At 40.2% G+C, this 16,604-nt stretch overlaps 1 protein-coding gene across 1 annotated transcript in view; it reads right to left on the bottom strand.

Annotated features, from left to right (window-relative positions):
- Positions 1–1,248: 1,248 nt before the first annotated feature.
- Positions 1,249–16,604, bottom strand: part of galnt14 (UDP-N-acetyl-alpha-D-galactosamine:polypeptide N-acetylgalactosaminyltransferase 14 (GalNAc-T14)) — a 168,052-nt gene continuing 152,696 nt past the window's right edge. Inside the window, exons 14-15 of the mRNA XM_038726536.1 lie at positions 8,795–8,914; positions 1,249–3,561 (exon numbers count right to left, since the gene is read on the bottom strand). Of these exons, the coding sequence (XP_038582464.1) occupies positions 3,403–3,561; positions 8,795–8,914 (279 nt within the window). The 3' untranslated portion in view covers positions 1,249–3,402. The remainder of the gene's footprint in view (positions 3,562–8,794; positions 8,915–16,604) is intronic.

Here is a 16,604-nt window from a genome sequence, read left to right as displayed (position 1 = left end):
GGACGACGAGCATGCAGATGAGCTTCCCTGAGACGGTTCCTGACAGTTTGTGCCGAAATTCTTTGGTTATGCAAACCGACTGTTGCAGCAGCTGTCCGGGTGGCCGGTCTCTGGAGGTGAAGATGCGGGATGTGGAGGTCCTGGGCTGGTGTGGTTACACGTGGTCTGCGGTTGTGAGGCCAGTTGGATGTACTACCAATTTCTCTGAAACGTCTTTGGAGACGGCTTATGGTAGAGAAATGAACATTCAATTCACGGGCAACAGCTCTGGTGGACATTCCTGCAGTCAGCATGCCAACTGCACGCTCCCTCAAAACTTGCGACCTCTGTGGCGTTGTGCTGTGATGGAACTGCACATTTGGTCTTTTATTGTGGCCAGCCTAAGGCACACCTGTGAGGTGGATGGATTATCTTGGCAAAGGAGAAGTGCTCACTAACACAGATTTTGACAGATGTTTGAACAATCTTAGGCCTTTTGTGTACATAGAGAAAGTCTTAGATCTTTGAGTTCAGCTCATGATGAATGGGGACAAAAACAAAAGTGTTGCGTTTATAATTTTGTTCAGTGTACTTGAGTAAATGTACTTAGTTACATTCCACCACTGGGGTCAGAGCTGTATAATTACAAGTAGTGATAATTTTATTGTTAATATTAATAATATTACTTGTAGTAATTGTAGTAGAAGTAATAGAAATCATATTGTTGGCAGGAGTAATAGCAAAAGTAATACTACAAGTAAAACAGTAGTGGCTGTAGCAGTTCCGTTAGTAGTATAGGTGCAATAGATGGTAGTTGTAGTAATAAAAGTACTGATGATAAGCTGTTAGAGTAGTAGCAATAATCATATTAGTAGCAGTGTATGTTGCTTCTGGTGGTGACAGCAGTACTGCAGACTATTTGTAGTATGTAGAGCAGTAATAGTAGTAGCAACAACAGTGTTAATGTATATAAAATCTTTTTACTCCAAATTTATCGTGTAATTAACATGGGGGTGGCGATGGAGCAGTGGATAAGACACATGTCTTTGGTGTGAGAGACCCGGCTTCAATTCCCCACAGGGACATCCACCAATGTGTCTCTGAGCAAGACACTTCACCTCTAGTTGATCCAGAGTCGTGCGACCTCTGACATGTATAACAATTGTCAAAAAAAAAAGTCACTTTGGATAAAAGTGTCAGCTAAATGAATAAATGTAATGTAAATGAAGAAAAGTGTTATTTAGTATTCATCATCAACAAACAATTAAATCTATATTTCGACTTTTAGTTTATTGATTTCAAATTTTGTGTGTCAGTTTCAGTTTGCCATACTGCACCTGCAAACATCACAGCCATATCAATAAAATGTTAACAGCCATTATAAAACCTTTATTCAGGAGTCAGACAGGATATCAAAATGATGCAGTTGATGATGTCAAACACAGGGAAGAGGGACACAGTCTGTAGAGAATATGTTCCCAGAATTGGAAACACTTGAAAAAAAGACCCACTATTCTTGCAAAATGCTTGTGAGCGAGGTTTAGAGAAGATTACTTGAACAGTTGTAGGTCTGTAGTTAATTTGAGTTGTGTTTTGACTCGGCTGGAAACCAAAGAAGACATGTCAAATGACTGGAGGGTCACGGGTTAGATCTCCACAGCAGCTGCAGTTTGTCTGTTAAAAAACATCCCCATTCATGTCCTCTCAGTGTGCTCAGAAATAAAAACAATCTCAGACACCAAAAGGTTTGGCTGCTTTCAGCTGAGAATAAACCCCCAAGCAGTATAATCACTTCTGTAAATCCTTTCAAACTTACACAAGAAACATAAATGATGTTAACAAGCGTCATAAGGGCATTTAGGGCAACTGAAAGAACATTGTGAGTAAAGCTTTTCCCCCAGTTTGATAAAGTTAAAGTGTGGAGACAAAAAGAAAACAAACAAACAAAACTGTCACATGCACAGCAGCACTTCACAAGGGACGTGCAACGTAAAGCAGCAGCCGCCGCATCCTTGAGGCCACAGAAAATCTGCTGATCGATGCCCACAATAGCAGACAGAACGAGTTGTGCTGCATACATGCTGTTCTCTTTGTATTACTTCTCATTGTGCCTGTTTGTCTCTATATACACCTGTAGCCCTTTTCTGTCTGTGCTTCAGCTTATTCCTGTTTCAAATGTCGTCCATATCTGGTGTTTGAGTTTATCTGGACGTCTGTCTTTGCACCAGTAGCTCCGCCAGTGCCTGCTACCCTGTTCTAAAATCTAGCTTTTGTGTTCCCTCTTGCATCTTCCCTACATGGTTTTGCCCACCTTTGTGTCATCCCTTCACCTCTATTCTTCTTCTGCGATCAGTTCTGCTGACATGGCCAAGGAAGCTGTGATAGGCAAAGGTTTTATGGGGAAATTGTGGTCATTTAAACAGCCTACAGCCAACAGAACAGTTTAATTTTAAGAGCATTATAGAAGCTATCCTAAATAGTAAAAGAGTGAGGGCTCCATACAGACAAACCCAGATTTGCCAATGTTAGATCTTTTGGTTCTGTTTTCCTTTTACTCTCTCTTGGTACAAAGCAATCTGGGGGTCCGTCTTACAAAGCAGTGTTACCAAGTTATCTTGAAACTTGCCGATTACAGTAGATGTCATTTTCCACATGTGAGTAGATTTTTTTCCCTTCATTGCAATTATTCAGCTCCTGCTTGTTGAGAGTTTGGTCAGCTGGATTGAAAAAAAAACTCGGATTGTGTGCTCTTAATTTTTACAAGTTTTAAGTAATGGATTTTGAAATTTAAAGCAAGAACAGACTTAATAGAATCTGTTCATGCTTCAATTCACTTCAAAAAAAGACCAAAACCAATCAGTCAGTTTGCGCGAGGCTTTTTTTTTTGAGTTCCTGGTCAACTAAGAATGGATTTGTCACTTGAAAGTCTGGTTGCTTATACTACAGTAAAGACACTGACAGTTATTTAACCAAGTGAACTAGAAACTGAAGTTGTGCTTGGTTTTAATTCTCAGATTCTTGACACAGCAATTGCAGAAGATTACAAGACACATCCTTTGATATTTTTCCCTCAGGCAAAGTTTCTGTCCGACTGGAATCTTTGACAGGTCAGAGTTTTAAGGTGCACTTGGTTTGACTCTTCCAAAAACTTATTAACAGCCTCAATCATACACATTGTAATCTCAGACCTGACATTTCTGACATGTCTCTTCCAGCACTTATCTTCAATAAATCAGGACATTAGACCTGACAGATCAACACTTGATTCCTTCTCATGATGAAGCTTTCCATTCAGCTGCCCTCAATGCAGCACCTTCAAATGACGTGCTCATGCTGTCTACAGCTGTCTCTGCCCAGGTATTTGAGGCTGTGAATGGGTGACAGGGCAGGCTTTTTGGAGGTGAAAGGTCACGGGGTCAGGGGTCAGGAGAAGGGCACTTCCCATCTCTGTGTGTACGCGCTCAGTTCACAGGGGCTAATGACCAGCATTCGAGAAGAGTCCATCCCGTCCAGCGCCATCTCCGAGTCCAGGCAGAAGCGAGAGACGAGGTGCTCCAAGTGAGTCCCAGACTTTTGCCACCGCTGGAGGCAAAAAACACACAAAAAGTAAAAAAAAACATCTAGGTGCACATACAATCAATACATTAATTGGATAAGACATTTTCTAAAAGGTTAAGAGTTTACTGCTCCGTTTAGCAAACATCAAACCAAGAATTAGCCCTTATTTAGATTTTTTAAACAGTTTTCCCTGCTTGCTGTTGACTCCAAACAAGTAGTACAAGGATGTAATTCTACACAATGCAATGCAGTAATTAAATATGATTTTCTTATTGAGGATCTCATTGAGGCTGAAACCTGCAGTCAGCCGAGACACCTCTGAAAAGGTCTTCCGTCATGCTCTGCAGGGCTGGTATAATACTGTATGACAAAGGTGCAACATGCAAAGAAATATTAATCGGTCAGAATTTTCAGTGAGATCGGATCTCACACTCTCTTGCATGCAAAGACAGAACGCCTGAGCAGTCAGGGCGTATAATGGGCGTTTTTTTCTGTGTTTACTTTCGGTCTCAGAGACAAGCGTTTGAAATGATTCATGTAAAAAATCTGTTCACTCGGAAAGCAGTAGGAGGACCACACAGCTTGCCGCGGTTTTGCATGAGTTTCCCAGAATCTCTAACACGGAAGTGGTGAGTGCAAAGTTAGCAAAGAGCCCCAATAGCCACATTTATCGGAAGTACAGATGGTTGAAACAAACCAGAATTATCTTTTTAGCAACCAAGATAGTAAATGTTAGAAATGGGTATAACAGTCACAACTAACACAGCTGAGAAAGAACATTTCAAATGTCACCAGCAGAAATAATAAAAAAAAACACCTTGCAGCTTTTTAGATACACACCACCACCATCATTATTCTTCAGCACAACAACTTGTAGAGAACCTGGCCTACATTGTACACAGTTCCAAATTTATTAAAAAAAACAGACCTATTGAGGAACCTTCTTTTCAGTTCTGCTCATCAATTGAAAATCAAGCAGTGGGTGAACTTTGAATCAACTGCACACAAATACTACTGTACATTCTCAGTCCCCTACATGTCATTGCATGTGTAAAGTGTTTACGCCTGTTCTCAAAAGAGATAAAATATAATCAGCATGGTACGCGTCTGCCAGTAAAAATAACATTTATTAACCAACATTCAAATATGAACAGTAAAAAGAATTGGAAATGTGGACAGGATATCAGATGTTTGATACAGGGTTTGTGCATTTTGAAATAAGATTCATATTTGTCTTTATTTCATCTTTGAAAAACCACTTTACATTTATTAAAACTTTCAAGCTATAATTATATTATGTTTAAGGGATTTTCATTTGGCACAGTCCAAAGGGACATATTTCCCACACACACACACACACACACACACACACACACACATCAGCAGCAGTGTTGAGTTAATTGTATTCCTAAAGTTAACGTCCACACGGTGACAGGAGGAGCTGGGGCTCGACCAATGATTACAATGAACCTGCTTTAATCTGTGCTACAGCCGCTTGACCTTCCAAGGCACCGCTCTACCAACTGGTAGTGGTGGTGGCGATTCCTATCAGTCACCACTAGATGGAGACCTCTACTGACTTTTTGCTTTGATTCAGTGGTTCTTTGACAATACAGACACTTTGCAGAGTGTGTGTGTATGTGTGTGCGTGTGTGTGTGTATGTGTGTGTGTGTGTGTGTGTGCATTATTCATTGCTGGATTCTTTAGCTGGAAAACAAAGCAGCAGATATGATCAGACATGAAAACAGGCAGCTGTGGGTCTGAAAGCCAGTCATCAGAGAGAGAGAGAGAAAGCTAAGATTGACAGACAAAGAGGGAGAGAGAGAGAGAGAGAGAAAGTGAAAAAACAGGAGACCAGAGAAAAACAGAATCTGTGTGTGCAACCATGTAATATCTGAAAGTATATCTTTGTGAGTGTGCACATGTTCTTTGTATCATCAGTGTATATTGGCAGGGAGCAGCCATGTTGTGTTTGCTGGGCCTCTGAAGCGTATCACTGTCATGTATCTCGATCTTGTAAGGCCTTGTAAAAAAAAAACACACGCACACACACATTGGCTTTGTTCTGTAGAGTTGCATTGTGGGTCTATTGCGGCATTGTCAAGATGACACGCTCATCACAGTGTAAAGACGGGCCGTGGAGCTTTTTAATTGGAAAAAAAAGACCGAGGGATAATTAAAAGTAAATCAATTAGTATTCACCTCATTACTGAGTGCTGCAGCACTGCCGACGTCAGTTTGCGAGTGTAACACTTTGCATCTGTCTTTCTCTACACATCACCATCTCTCTTTTAAATACTGTAAATATATTAAATTCTCAATGCATTTGTTCTTTCCCAGGGTGACAGAGGGGAGACGGGAGCCTGTCCCAGGATGCACTGGGTGGGGTCAGGCTCAGGTCATCTCAGGGTAAAAATTCCCTCCTTTAGGGCTTTTGCATGTGTGAAAATTTAATAACTTCTTCTTCTTTCTTTCTAACTTTCTTCCCTCAGGGGAATTCCAAAGGTTTGGGATTTGATTTCCTTGTCATTTTCTTTAAGATGTAGCCAATCCGGTTATACTCCAAACAGCAGTCACATGTAAAAGCAACACAATGAATCAGCTGTTAAAAATAATACATCCTGGTGAATTACAGTCACACACTCTTAAGACAACTGATGTTTAGTTTTATGTGTCGCCTGGACAAGTCAGAGAATCATATAATTGAAGCTGCTTAGATACACTTCTAGGTTAAGACGACATTGCTGCAATAGTCTGTATATCCTAGGCTAATATGGAATTTTTATGTATGTATTTTTTATTTATGTATTTCCTTCCATGTGTTATATGGACCTGTGTCTGCAATAAAGTTATAAATATAATAGGAAGTTACATAGATTGTAGGCTACTTTTGACTTTTAATAAGTGGATACTCCAGCTTCAGCTATTTTCCCTCTCTGGACTGTTAGAGCAGCATTTTTTTTTGCTGCATGTGTCAGTGTCTCTCTACCAGTCAGATCTGGGCTGTGTTTCTCCCATGGATCTTCGTCCTAATTAGCTATCATCGCTCTACTTCCTGCCTTCTGACACGCACGCACGCAGACATACACGCGCACACTCTACTGGGACATGTAACAGCACTCTGTGTGTGTGTTTGTATGTGTGTTGGTACAAAGGTTTACTAGTTTCAGTTACATGACAGCGATGCACTTCAGTGGCTCAGCTATAATACAACTCAGCTATAATGTGTGTGTGTGTGTGTGTGTGTGTACTACAGTTTTTTTAGTCAGTTAACAGTCTGGTATATGATACACACACACACACATATATATATTTAACAGGGTAAAACTGAATCTCCTCCAGCTACAGTATATAACACCTCTGTGTGTGAGCTGTGCACGAATGTGTGTGTGTGTTTTGTGTACAACTCATTTACTAGTCACACACCTCAGCTCTTTCTGCCTCTTTCCTTTATTTGGCCCTTAGTCCAATTCTCCCTCCAGCCTTTCCTGTTTTTCTTTCTTTCTGTTTTTCCTTTGTTCCTTCCTGCCTATTCCTTCCTTCCTTCCTTTTTGTTTTCTTCCTCACTTTCTTTAGTTCTTTCCTTCCACCACGTCTTCCCGCCTACCATACTGTCTTTAACTCTTTCTTCATTCCTTCCTACCTTCCTTCCTATCTTACTTCCCTCCTTTCATTCTCTTTCCTTTTTTCCTTCCCATCAACCTTTTTGTCTACTTTCTTCCTCCCCGTCTTCCTAACTACCATACTATCTTCAACTCTTCCTTCCTTCCTTCCTTCCCCCGTCTTCCTATCTTCCTATCTACTGTCTTTAACTATTTCTTCTTTCCTTCATCCTTCCTTTCTTTCATTTTATCTTTCTCTTTATTTCTTTGGCTCTATTTTTCTCTCTCTTCCTGTCTTAACTCCAGATCACACATCACCGTCCTAATCCGGAAAAACAGACTTTTTATTCCTGATTTCCTCCCTCGACTTGATGTCTACTGTATCTCGACGTCTTGTCCTGTGTGGTGACAGCACATCTTCTTCTGTGGTGTTGTTGCTGCCACATGGGAACTTATTCGTAAGTATAAAAATATCCACACCTGTCAAAGCCACAGTCTCACTTTTGGAAAGGCAGAGAAGGAAGGACTGGCTCTTCAGGTAAAATAACACACCTGAGTCCAGATTTGATTTATTAACTTCTTACTTTGCTTTGAGGTCCTGTTGACGTGTTGCTGTGTATTCGCTGCGTGCCACAGGCACAAAATGACGCGTTATATGACGTATTACTAGCCCGTTTGTTTAGGACCTTTGTCTTTACTCTTCTGTTTTCACCTCTTTTATCCCTCTCTCTTTCCCATCCCTCTCTTCTAAGCCTAAGCTTTCCTTTTCATCATCAAGTCATTCTTTACCTTTCTCCTCCTCTTTTCCTCTTACTTCCCTGCTTGCCTTTTCTCTCTTTATTTCCTTATCTCTTTTTTTGTATTAATCTCTCTCCACCTCTTTCTTTCTGGCCACTTCATCTTTCTCACTCGTCCCTGATGACTCATAGATCAAATAATGCATAATAACAGCAACGACAAGCACAAAATGAATCAAACACACACGCGTGTAAAACATTTAAACACTCTTTTCATGTCTGATCGTGTCCACATATCTAGTGGATTTGCTGTATATTGAAAGACTACGGATAGGATTAACACACACACACACACACACACAATGGGATTAACACACATACACAATTCAGCACATTTTTCCATGCAGACTGAACAGTTGGTGATGTGTAATGAGCTAATCTTCAGCTACCTCCCTCTCTCTCTCTCGACTTACCACCCTCGTTCTTTCCTGTCCCACCTCTCTGTCCTCTCCCTCCCTCTCTCTCTTTTGTCTGTCTTGCTTCACCTTTCCACCTGTGCCTCTCTTCCTCTCCTTCTCTCTCTCTCTCTTAGGTGATTTATTGGTTGTCAGGTTGTTCTCTGCTGCAGGGGCTTCTGGGATGCCGTCAAGGTGCCCACTGGTCAGGTAATGACAAGTGTGCGTGTGTGTGTGTGTGTGCAAAGAGGATTCAAGCTGCCTGTCCAAAAAAGTGTCAAGCATCGGCCCCTGCAGCGTGTGGGTGTGTGTGTAACAATCATCTTTACACAAATTTTGCTTTGGATTAATTAACATTTAGATTAATTTATCAGCCATATGAAATTCAGTAGTGACTCGCCTGCAGCTACACACTGCCTGAAATGCATCTATGTGTGTTTGTGCGTGTGTGTGTGTGCAGACCTGCTTGCCGTCGGCCATGTTGCAGGGCAGCAGCAGGACCTGGGAGGCAGGGAAGGTGGTGGACAGAGACAGACAGTGCTGCTGCTGTCGGATCTGCTGCCCGTGAGTGTACACCCACTCCTAGAGACAGAGAACGAGAAAGTTAATGATTTTATTTATAGTTTCAGTGTTTCTCATGTTGTTTGTCAGTTTGGCTCTCGAATACTGACATTTTCGAGTTCTACCTCTACCTTCGCTTCAGCTTTGTTTCTGATAAGCGACTGTGAAGATGTAGTCATTCAGGGAGAAGTGAGGAATGTAGAAAGGTGACATTTAGTAAGAACCTATTCGCCATTCAGTACTTAACCTGTGTATTTCCATTTTGTGTACCTATATGTTTAGAGCACCAAGTTATCTGGCATCTGTAGTAACTACTTTACAAATAAAGATTTTACATCAGGAATGAAATAAAGATATGGCCAACATTATGTGGATCCTCAAACCTTTATGTAATAGATTCACTGATTAATCTAATTTCAAAACCACTGGCATTAATCTGCTGCCAAAACAGCCCTTGCTGTTCTTTTTTCAGGCTTTCCACCAGATGTTGAACCTGGCTGCAGGGATTGGCTCCCATTCAGCCGCAACAGCATTAGTGAGATCCAACACTGACGTTGGGAAATAAGGTCTGGCTTGCACTCCAGTTCACCCAAAAGGTGGTGAATGGGGTTTGCGGTCAGGGCTCTGTGCACGCCAATCAACACCTAGCAGGGAAAACCAATATCTTTATGTACCTGGCTTTTACATGGTGGCATTGTCATGATGAAACATGAAAAAGTCTTCCACAAACAGTCGCCAAAAAGCTGGAAAAACACTGTTGTTCCGCTTAATTTATCATTATGATATAATTTAAATTTAAACTGGGATAGTCTGACTCCTGGAAATGACATGATGATCAACTAATGGTTTTGCTTAAGAAGACCAGCACGTGTAATAATAAATAACATCACACTCCTGCTCATGGTGCGAATTGTTGGGTCTCTGTAAAGGAAGCTCAGCGTTAAGTTCAACCAGGAAGACTGTCTTTACCCGTCACTCACAAATCTCTCTCATTCACTAACTTTTCTCTCCAACAGGTGACTATGGCTGTTCTCACCTAGCTTTACATTAAGGTTTCACCACAATCAGCTCAGCCAATCAAGTCACTATCATATCTGTTCTCTACTCTGATGACATCTGTCATTTCAGTTTGAATCGTTGTGGCTCTCCTCCGCCCCACTGGCGTAAGTACTGACGGTGCAGCTGGTCCATTGCACCAGGGGGGCCCGGCTGATTACAAGGGCCCACGAGGGACAGCCACAAAGGCCACGTGTAATGTGATCAGATGCTCTCATCCGTTCATTCATACTGTGTAGGCCTTTAATGATTTGCTTTTCTTGATCGCTATTTGTTCTGTGGTTACTGTGTCAGCTACTTTCTGTTGATTTGTTATTGTAGGCTGGCTAAAGCTATTTTTGTTGTTGGATAGTCTGAGGAAGCAGGCTGTGGGGGTTTGAGTGCAGAGCGAGGCTGTTTGATTTGCTTTCATATACTTGCCACTTCGGCCGCTGTCCGTGGTGCTGATCAAAGGCTGCAGGTTGGCAACTGTGTGGTGTTGTTGTGTGTCTATACACCCGTGTGTACACAAGCGTGCTTTTTGGGGCAGGGGGTGGGGGGCACAAGAAAAATATTTGCACCGAGGCCAATCACAACTGTTGTGGCTCCACCACATTCACCTCCTGCTCACCAGATCCAGGCACAGTTCAGCCCAGAAGAAGTCTTCCTCTATTCTAATCAGATCCCCGGCATCTTCTCCATCCTTCATCCCACCACCACCAGTGTCTAGACTCCACTGAGGGGATTTCTACGATGGAGTCTAATCGCCAATTGACTTTGCATTGTCATTCAATCTATACTGTGTCAATAAATTATATTGTTAACTCAATCAAGTCTCTCCTGCTATAAAAAAAAGACTGAAATAAATCTCACTCTTTGGTTTCCTCAAGTACCGATAAAATAACCAACCTTCTTAATAACTGAACTAGTTCTAATTTAGGACTGAGTATCAGATGGCATATCTAGTCAGAAGAGTCGCTCACCGGTGCTTTAATTTTCCTAAAATGCTTGCACTGATAAAGATGGAAAAGAGTAATATGGAGAAGAGTATTTAAAGAAAAGGGATCATGAGGTTGAGCTGTTGCAAATAACACAATTCCAACAGAGAAAATGTACATTGGGTAGTACGCTGTAATGTCAGTCAGTCAGTCAGTCAGTCATTCCCATTACACTGGCTGGCACATAGGGCAGCTAAGCTATAATGTGCTAATCTGTTACAGTGTAGAAAATACAAGACAAACAGAGCTGTAGCCTCTAAAATATTCAAAGCCACACAGACACACTGGCGTGGTAGTAGCAGTAGTGCTGATGTGTGTACACACAAACACGCACAAACACACACACACACAAACACACACAAGTTTATAGAAAGCAATGCTAAGGAGGTCAAGGTTCAAAGTAACACCACCCTGATGTATTAATGATCATGTAGGAGAAATACGTGTTAGGAAAGAAAATAAGAGCTCAGAGGAGAAACAAACATACACACACACACACACACACACACACACACACACACACATACACACTCACAGACAAACACACAAGCTGTGTAACTAGGTCAGGGTTATTATAGTAGCTAGCAGGATCCATGGTAAATGCAACCTGTCCGGTATTTGTGTGTGTCTTTCTTTAAAAAGGGGTGCCTCATATTTTAATGTTTTAATAACAGTTAACTATTCTAATAACCCCCATGTTATTATTAATAGTTAGAATTATTACAGTATTAGAGATTATAATGTTGTGGTCAATTATTATATTAACGACAAACCCAAACATATCAAATTTGCAATGACATGAAACAATAAAAAACAGCAATGTTTTATTATATATATATATATATATATATATATATATATATATATATGTATATTAGATATTTCAGAAGCTGTCACCAGTGGTGGAATGTGACACAAATTGGAGGTCCTACAATTCATGATTTACTTTTTACTCCATTACTTTATTTTGACAGCTCTAGTTACTAGTACATTTACAGATTAAGATTTTACACACAAACGTTGATGAACTTATAAAGTATGAAGCACTGCTACAGACATTTCTATCCAACAGTATATAACATTGTAACAATTATCTTTAACTCCACTACATCGTTTGAGACTCGGACTTGAGTCCCTTGAGGTGCGGGACTCGTGAACACTGAACAATGTTTATTTTTAGGAAACGCTGATGAGCTTGCTCCTTTCCCTCCGTTACCTATAACCTGCCTATGGAACAGGTAGTATCAGCTGCACGCGCAAGAGGACAACAAACAGCGCCAGCTGCTGTGCCATTCATCATAAACATTGGCTTTAAAAGTTCATACAACTGGAACCAAACAAAGAAGCGCTGAACGCAAAATAGGTTAGTAACCTGAGGTTAATAAACATGTTTAGCTCAGCATTGGCCATCTAACGTTAGCTTGCTTCTTGTTTTAGCTACAACCTACGGGAGGTTTACTCCGACTGTCGTCTGTTATGAAAAAATGAATGAGCAGTTGTTTACATGCCAAACTTGTGGTGGTCGATTAACGTAAACATTTACGCCCCGCTGGCTGCCATTATGTCAATTATTACCGTTGGCTGCAAACAGGTTACAGGTTCATTGTTAATCGGATTGTTAATATGGACTACAGTTGAAAATTAGCCTGCTGGCTAACACTGGCACATTTACAGAAATGTTAATTAATGTGCACTGTCCTTAAATAAATGAATGAATGAATGAATCATGTAATGTTACAGATTTATTTAGTTAGAGTCTGGTGGTGTGTTGACTTTCAGGAGTTTAAGCTGTTATTGACTGCATTGCACATTACATGGCTGTGCTCTTTGAAAAACAGATTTATTGTTTTGAGAGTCTGGGGGATGTGTTGACTTACAGTAGTTAATAAGCTGTCATTAATTGCATTGCACATTACATGTTTGTGCTCTGTAAGTAAAAAACAGGTTACAGAATTTAGAGTGATGCAGTTTTATAAGCAGCCTGAATTGAACGCAGCAGGTTATACAACATTCATTATAACCACGTGACACTTGAGACTTGACTTGGACTCTTGCTCAGAGACTTGACACTTGTCTTGGACTCTAGCTCAAAGACTTGTGAGCAGCTTATGATATTTATATTGAATTATTGCTAATTTTACATGAGTAAAGAATCTGAATACTTTTTTCACCACTGGCTATCACCAGCAAAATTCAGAAACAGGGAATCTGAGGGAGGGCACAGGGAGGTACTGTGTGTGCCATTTGATGATGATGAGAATGAAAGATGATTAATTCGATTAATTCTGGGCTGATTAATCAACATTAATAAGCTAATGTAATCATAATGTTATAAAAAAACAACGCTATAATAAAGTGAGGCCGCCAGATACGGGTGCTCACTCAGTTTACGCTATTTGGCATTGATTTGTAGCCTAGTATAGTCCCCTAATTCTGTCATAACTTTAGTTGACTAGTCCAACGTCAGCGTTGGCTAGCAGTGAGTGGCCTAGGTCCGTATCGTATCATGATACTATTAAAATGATCAGTATTCTGAGCTAAAAGTCTTTATTATCATACTGCTACACTATATTGCCAAAGGTTTTAGGACACCCCTCTGACTCATTGAATTCAGCTGTTCCAATCACTTCCATGGTCACAGGTTCATAAAATCAAGCACCTAGGCATGCAGACTGCTTCTACAAACATTTGTGAAAGAATGGGTCACTCTCAGGAGTTCAGTGAATTCAAGCGTGGCACCACGATTGGTTGCCACCTGTGCAATAAATCTATTCGTAAAATTTCTTCACTACTAAATATCCCATGGTATATATTCCAACTGGTATCATAACAAAGTGGAAGTGATTGGGAACAACAGAAACTCAGCCATGAAGTGGTAGGCCACATAAAATCACAGATCGGGGTCAGAACATGCTGAGGCACACAGTGTCCAACTTTCTGCAAAGTCAATAGCTACAGACCTCCAAATGTCATGTGGCCTTCAGATTAGCTCAAGAACAGTGTGTAGAGAGCTTCATGGAATGAGTTTCCATGGCCGAGCAGCTGTATCCAAGTCTTACATCACCAAGTGCAATGCAATGTGCCAGAAGCAGTGGTGTAAAGCTCGCCGCCACTGGACACACTGGAGACGTGTTCTCTGGAGTGACGAATCACACTTCTCTCTCTGGCAATCCAATGGATGAGTCTGGGTTTGGCGGTTGCCAGGAGAACGGTACTTGCCTGATTGTACTGTGCCCAGTGTAAAGTTTGGTGGAGGGGGATAATGGTGTGGGGTTGTTTTTCAGGGGTTGGGCTTGGTCCCTTAGTTCTAGTGAAAGGAACTGTTAATGCTTCAGCATCCCTAGACATTTTGGACAATTTCATGCTCCCAACTTTGTGGTAACAGTTTGGGGATGGCCTCTTCCTGTTCCAACATGATTGCGCACCAGTGCACAAAGTAAGGTCCACAAAGACATGGATGAGTTTGGTGTGAGAACTTGACTGGCCTGCATGGAGTCCTGACCCCAACCCATTACAACACCTCTGGGATGAATTATAGCAGAGACTACGAGCTGGGTCTTCTCGTCCGACATCTATGACCTCACAAATGCACTTCTTGAAGAATGGTAAAAAATTCCCATGAACACACTCCTAAACCTTGTGGACAGCTTTCCCAGAAGAGCTGAAGTTGTTAAAGCTGCAAATGGTGGGCCAATTCCATATAAACCCTACGGATTAAGAATGGGATGTAATTAACCTTCATGTGCATGTAAAGGCAGGCGACCCAAAACCTTTGGCAATATAGTGTATAAGCCTGCTCATTGGTCTGAATGAAGTAACGGAGGGTGAGTTGGTTGGTGAAGGGACAGCGGGAGGTCTTTTCAAAGTAGCTCTATGATGTATGGAGTTTTATCTGGAATAACTCAACGCTGCAGGGTTTATTTCACCGTATGATTGATGTATTGAACTGCAGTAAAGAGAATGACATTGGAGGTTAATTGGTGATGTAGCTCAATATATCTTCTCTGCTGGAGCCTCCCAGGGTTCAACCTAACTACTGAAGGTTTCATTTGAACATATTTTGAGAAAAATAATACATGTGAATTGATTATATTATTCACTTTTATCTCTGTCTAGGCTATTTTTATTGTTAGTATTAACAATTGCTATTATTTGTTGTAGCAGTAGAATTACACCATAATAATAACACCTATCTTACTGCATGATACTATAGCACATTATCTCACTATATTCTGTAATAAATGATCCCATTTTTATTGTATCATATGCATTTTTACACACTATATACAATCTATAATTTGAATATTATTATTAGTATTATTACATATCTTACTTTTTATAAGCACATAGATACAATTTATTATGCATTTCTCCTTAAGATGATTATACAAAAACTTAATATATACTTTTGCACTTTGCTCAGTAATATCTGGGAATTTGCACATTTATGCATTCTTGTCTAGGGTTTGTGTGGCTTTCTAAATTTGATTTAAAAAATATTTTTTTGTTTGTGTATCTGTAAAAGAAGGTTTTATCCCATCTCATTTCACTGCATTCAGAACCACCAAACCTCAGATCTGTATTTCTAAAATAAACTACAGGATCAAATGTAGAGGAGTGATGGGAGGCAGACCAAGTGTTACATGAATACATGATGTAAACAAAGGCTATTTGAGAAATTAGGCAGATTTTTAAGCAGATCACTTAAGAGTTATCGGTTTGCAGGTAAACATGCTCAGACTTTGTGTGGTTAAACATTAAGCAGGTCAGTGCTGAAACACAGCCTGCATGCTCAGCAGAAGTGTTCCCTGGATAAATAAAGGTAAAAACAAAGTGCACTTTGGCACAAAATAACGTTGACACCTGCTGCCCTGTCTACAAAGATGCAAACGTAAGCTTTATTTTCCTGAGTATTGTGACTGAGCTGCCCCATATTAATGTAGTCAACAGTATAAACCCTACATAACTTCATGCTTTTACACTCATTACATTTGTGCCAAATTGTGTATTGTAGAAGGAGAAGACATTTGAATCTGAGGTTACTGACATCACCAGCATTCTGGTCGGTTTTCTGCTGCTGTGGGTTTACAAATTGGTCTCTCTGCGTCTGCTATTGATTGCTCCCTGTAAGTGGTGTTAAATGGTGACTTTAAAGAAATCCTCTATTTGTTTCTGAGAGATTTAAATCAGAAACTTTATGTTAACAGTGGCAGTTTCAGATAACTTAACTTATGTTCTGCTATTGTTCTATTGTAGCTGCTAGAAATGCCTCAATATGATCAAAGTGGTCTTTATGAAGCTATAATCTTTGTTTATATATATATATATATATATATATATATATATATATATATATTAGAATTATTTAAAATCTGGGTCTTGTTTTCCTGCCATTTTCTATCAGTTTATGTCCAACAATCCCCAAATATCCTTGAAAGATTTTAAAAAAAGCAAACATTTAAATTATTACTCAATATGCAAACATACATTTGTGCTTGTGGGTCAGGTTCCTGATTCAACTGTTACGTACTGTAATTACTGTACAGTTTTTATGCAGTGAGGGATGATTGATAAATGATAGATAGATAGATAGATAGAGAGAGACAGAGAGAGAGAGAGAGAGATAGATACTTTATTTATCCCGAGGGAAATTCAAGTATCCAGTAGCATAAGAAACA

Source organism: Micropterus salmoides, unplaced genomic scaffold (genome assembly GCF_014851395.1).
Source record: "Micropterus salmoides isolate LMB-PRFRI ecotype aquatic unplaced genomic scaffold, ASM1485139v1 Ms_hic_scaffold_18, whole genome shotgun sequence".
NCBI lineage: Eukaryota > Metazoa > Chordata > Actinopteri > Centrarchiformes > Centrarchidae > Micropterus > Micropterus salmoides.
The sequence above is the reverse complement of the archived record's forward strand: the minus strand, read 5'-3'. Positions and strand labels throughout refer to the sequence as shown.